At 38.6% G+C, this 4,394-nt stretch overlaps 1 protein-coding gene across 1 annotated transcript; it reads left to right on the forward strand.

The window, feature by feature from the left end:
* Positions 1-578: 578 nt before the first annotated feature.
* On the forward strand, positions 579-3,803 carry LOC112104143 (hemicentin-1-like; the record flags this gene model as incomplete). The annotated part of the gene is made up of 3 exons (XM_024196300.1): positions 579-702; positions 2,407-2,582; positions 3,707-3,803. Coding segments are annotated over 3 exons (397 nt in total), but the record flags the coding sequence as incomplete, so codon positions are not given.
* Positions 3,804-4,394: the final 591 nt, after the last annotated feature.

Consider the following 4,394-nt stretch of genomic DNA (forward strand, 5'->3'; position numbering starts at 1 on the left):
TCTGGTCACCCTAATAACTAGTAGCATTGTTATTAATAAAAATAATGTATATAGCACCATACAGTAAAATTGCAAGTTACAAGTATGTGCTAAGGAAGGATTCCCATTGAGATAGCCAAGATAAGACACAAAATAATAGTTGGGGAAAAAGCAGTCTGGGGAGTTGGAAAAGAGAAGATGGAAAGGATGATTCCCGGAAGAAGTAGGTTTTAAGGAGAGATTTGAAAGAGGGGAGAGAGGGAATGTGGTAGAAAATGGAGATTGTACCAGGCAGAGAGGGAGGCAAAATAGGTGTGAAGCAGAGAGTGAGAGGCTAAAGCCCAGATCCTGAAAAGACTTACGAATACAAATAGCCCAATTGGGGCCTGCATAAAATTAAGCATGTGCTTCAGTCTTTGCAGGATCTGAGTTGGGAGAAACACAGGGGAAAGGGAAAAGAGATGTAATAGGATTTTTTTTTTTTTTTTTTTTTGCTTCAAGATGAAAGATAATGGTTCTAACTCTGTTATACTGCAGTATATTACTAGAGAAACTAAGAAGTGTATAATGAACGTGTCCTTTCAACCTTTCTTTTACAGGTTCTCTCTGGGGGTCGTGTCTTGGCACTGACTAGCGCTCAGATCAGTGACACAGGAAAGTATATCTGTGTTGCAGTGAATGCTGCTGGGGAGAAACAAAGGGATATTGATCTCAGAGTTTACGGTGAGCATTTTGACAGCTTCCTATAGAATGAACATTGAAATTGATGCCCAAACTGTTTTTATCCATAACAAGGGTTCAACTCTTAGACCTACTTTAAGGAAGGCTGGGCCTAATCGAACATAAACTAGGAAAGAGACCAGATACTGAGAACGAATATGTTCCTCTGTGTATCTACAAGACAAGTATAGCAGAGACAGGGCAATGTTAGCTTCCTCCACACTTCCCCGCCAATGTTTCTCAGTCTTGAGCTGGTGGGACCTTCTCTAAGAGTCTCCACAACCCATTACTGGATGTACTTGTCCTCTCTGAGGTTACAGCAAAGGTGAGAGATTTCACCAGCTGTGACAGAGGGTTCTATGCACTGTAGTGATGCATACTTAAAAAGAGCATTGAAATAGAGGCTGGTCTGGATTAAACTCAGCTGCATGGCAATCTTGAGTAGTTTTGAAGACTGTCACCAAAAAGTATTATTATTGTTAATACTTAACTCCAGTAGGTAGACTAATTAAGAAATGAGAGGGAGAGAAGAATTTGGAATGCTACTGGGGCTGAGATGGTTAGAGACTTGGTACATACTTGGCCAAACTAGGAGTTTGAACAAGTTTGTTAACATATCCTGTAAAATAGATTCATTTTAATCCTTTGTTCCTTCAGAAACAGATTCTCTATTTTTTTTAGTCCCTGCTTCTCAGTTTTGTAATGCAGTTTCCTTTTGAACATAGTTCAAGTCACGTAGCTGAAAGGAGAAGTAATTGGTGAAAAATATTTGGAAATAAATTAGCTTTCTGCAGTAACAGGTCAGCTTTCAATGTTCAGTTCCACAAACTGTCATGAAGAATCTAGGCCTTTTGTAAATTCTACAAAGAAAGTAAGATAAACAGATTTTTTTTACAGTTATTATGTTTCTTATCCACAGAGACCAGACTTTTCCCCTAAATTATTTCCAAGCTGCGATATCAGCTGTTCTGTTTAGTACTTCCTGTGTTAAGAAAAGCAAGGCTATATTATGGGGTTTTTTCTCATGATATTTTGAGAGCTGTATTGCTGATGTATTGAGTAGTACCTTGGGGCAGTTTTAATCTCATATGCACTAATTAAGAAAACATCTTTGTTTTGAAGAAGGTTTGTGGTATTTCTCCTAAAGTGGATGAGGTAATACCTTTTATTGGACCAACTTATGCTGGTGAAAGAGACATGCTTTCAAGCTACACAGTGCTCTTCTTTAGGTCATTTTAGATATTTCTCACAGACAATCCCAGTGTTTCCTTTTTCTCTCCCCCATATTTTGTTTAATATTACACATCATTTATGGAATTTTAAGGTTGCACAGTTAAAAATAAAAGGAAATGTAAAAGTTAAAGTTCTTGCAGCCTCTTTTATGTCGCATTGCAGATGTGCGGTACAGAGCAGAAATAAAAACCCCATTAGACATGTGCAATATAGCCAAGCAAATGTTGTTATTAGAACCTCAACTTTTTTCAGTTCTTGATTTATTATATTTTGACTGCAACTTAATGTTTTTATATTTAATTTGCCTCCTTTAAAAAATATAGCAGGAAAGGAAAGAAGGGTTGAAACAGCACACTAAGTTGCTTTTTACGGATTGAAGAGTACCGATGCAGTTGCTTTTTAGTTACCGCAGGGTGTCTTGTGAAAGTATGTGTTGGCCAGGGGATTTATTCTTTCTTTTATGTGTTGTTTTAGTTCCACCAAACATTATGGGAGAAGAACAGAATGTCTCTGTGCTCATCAGCCAAGCAGTGGAGCTGCGCTGCCAGAGCAATGCCATTCCTCCACCCATGCTGACTTGGCTCAAAGATGGCCGACCTTTGCTGAAGAAACCAGGCCTCAGCATCTCTGAAGATGGAAGTGTATTGAAGGTAAAGTTCACTTGTGAGACTCCTGTAGCGCTTACTTCCTCGGCCGCTTATCAGTCATGAAGGCACTATTCTTTTTCCAGGCTACCAGCTACTTGAGAGGAGATCTTTACAGCATTAGTCCCATTGATGCTAATATGAATAATGGATGAGTGCTATGGGGAGCTGTCATAACCATAGGGGTGGCCTAAATTCCTCCTTACCTGTAAGGGGTTAGGAAGCTCAAGTAACCTGGTTGACACCTGACCAAAGGAACCAGTGGGGACAAAAGATACTTTCAAATGGGGGGGGGGGGGGGGAAAAGAGGCTTTGTTTGGGTTCTTTGTTTCTGTGGCTGTTCGCTATTGGGACTAAGAGGGACCGGACATCAATCCATGTTCTCCAAATCTTTCTGAACAAGTCTCTCATATTTCAAACTTGTAAGTAACAGCCAGGCAGGTGTATTAGTTTATCTTTTTTTTCTCAACTTGTGAATTTTATCTTTGCTAGAGGGAAGTTTATCCCTGTTTTGCTGTAACTTTGAAACTAAGGCTAGAGGGGGTTCCTCTGGGCTCTTTGAATCTAATTACCCTGTAAAGTTATTTTCCACCCTGATTTTACAGAGATGATTTTTACATTTTCTTTTTAATAAAATCCTTCTTTTAAGAACCTGACTGATTTTTCCATTGCCCAAAGACCCAGGTTTGGGTCTTTGATCACTTTGTAACCAATTGGTTAGGATATTATTCTCAAGCCTCCCCAGGAAAGGGGGTGTAAGGGCTTGGGGGATATTTTGGGGGAAGAGGAACTCCAAGTGGTCCTTTCCCTGTTGCTTGTTAAATCACTTGGTGGTGGCAGCATACCAGGTTTTAACCTATGCTGGTAGAAATAAGCTTAGGGGGCTTTCATCCGGGTCCCCACATCTGTACCCTAGAGTTCAGAGTGGGGAAGGAACCCTGACAGGAGCACATATTCCTGGGTTTTTAGGACAGTGTATCATCCCTGCTAAATTTATGTTTAAAGTTTTAGATTGACTTGTGTAAAAATAAACAACTTCACCCTAATAACATTTAATACATAACACTCTCTACACAAAATAACAACCTACTCATCAAAATGAGAGTCAAAAGGTTTAATTTTATTTCTAGATTGAAGAAGCTCAGGTTCAAGACACTGGACGTTACACTTGTGAAGCCACAAATGTTGCTGGGAAAACAGAAAAGAACTATAATGTCAATGTTTGGGGTAAGTCTATAATACTATACCAAGCCTGGGGACAAAACTCTAGTAAAGCTGTGAAGCATAATGCTGGAGCACACTGTCTTTCATATGTAGTTCGTTTCTGAGGTTGATCCTATGCTGCCTATATAAATAAGCCATGCTTAATGTTTCACGAGGTGCTTAGAAATTAACATGAGACTACACAAATGTTACCTTCAGGCAAACCTAAAATGTATACCTATGCATTATGATACATGGAGTAAAGAGAGCAAAAGGACAGTTTTGCCCACATAAAAATATTAGGCCACATTTTCAGTACAACTTCAATTTGGCTTCTAAATTAATGTAATCAAATTTTTAGACACCCCACAATCTCAGATTTGCATGCATAAACAGTACATATCCGCTATGGGTAGTTAGATATATAACTAACCAATTTGTTTACTCCAATGTCATTTGGATTAAACCCACATAATTTGAGTTTTTGGGGTGTGCAATTTTGGAGTCTGAGAATCCAGATTACTCTCTCATAGTTATATTTATTCTGCACAGTTTAACAGTTGTAAGTAATAACAATAGCTGTAGTAAAAAAAAAATTATAGTAGACAGATATGA

The sequence above is a fragment of the Terrapene carolina genome, unplaced genomic scaffold, assembly GCF_002925995.2.
Source record: "Terrapene carolina triunguis isolate 2854851 unplaced genomic scaffold, T_m_triunguis-2.0 Scaffold30179, whole genome shotgun sequence".
NCBI lineage: Eukaryota > Metazoa > Chordata > Testudines > Emydidae > Terrapene > Terrapene triunguis.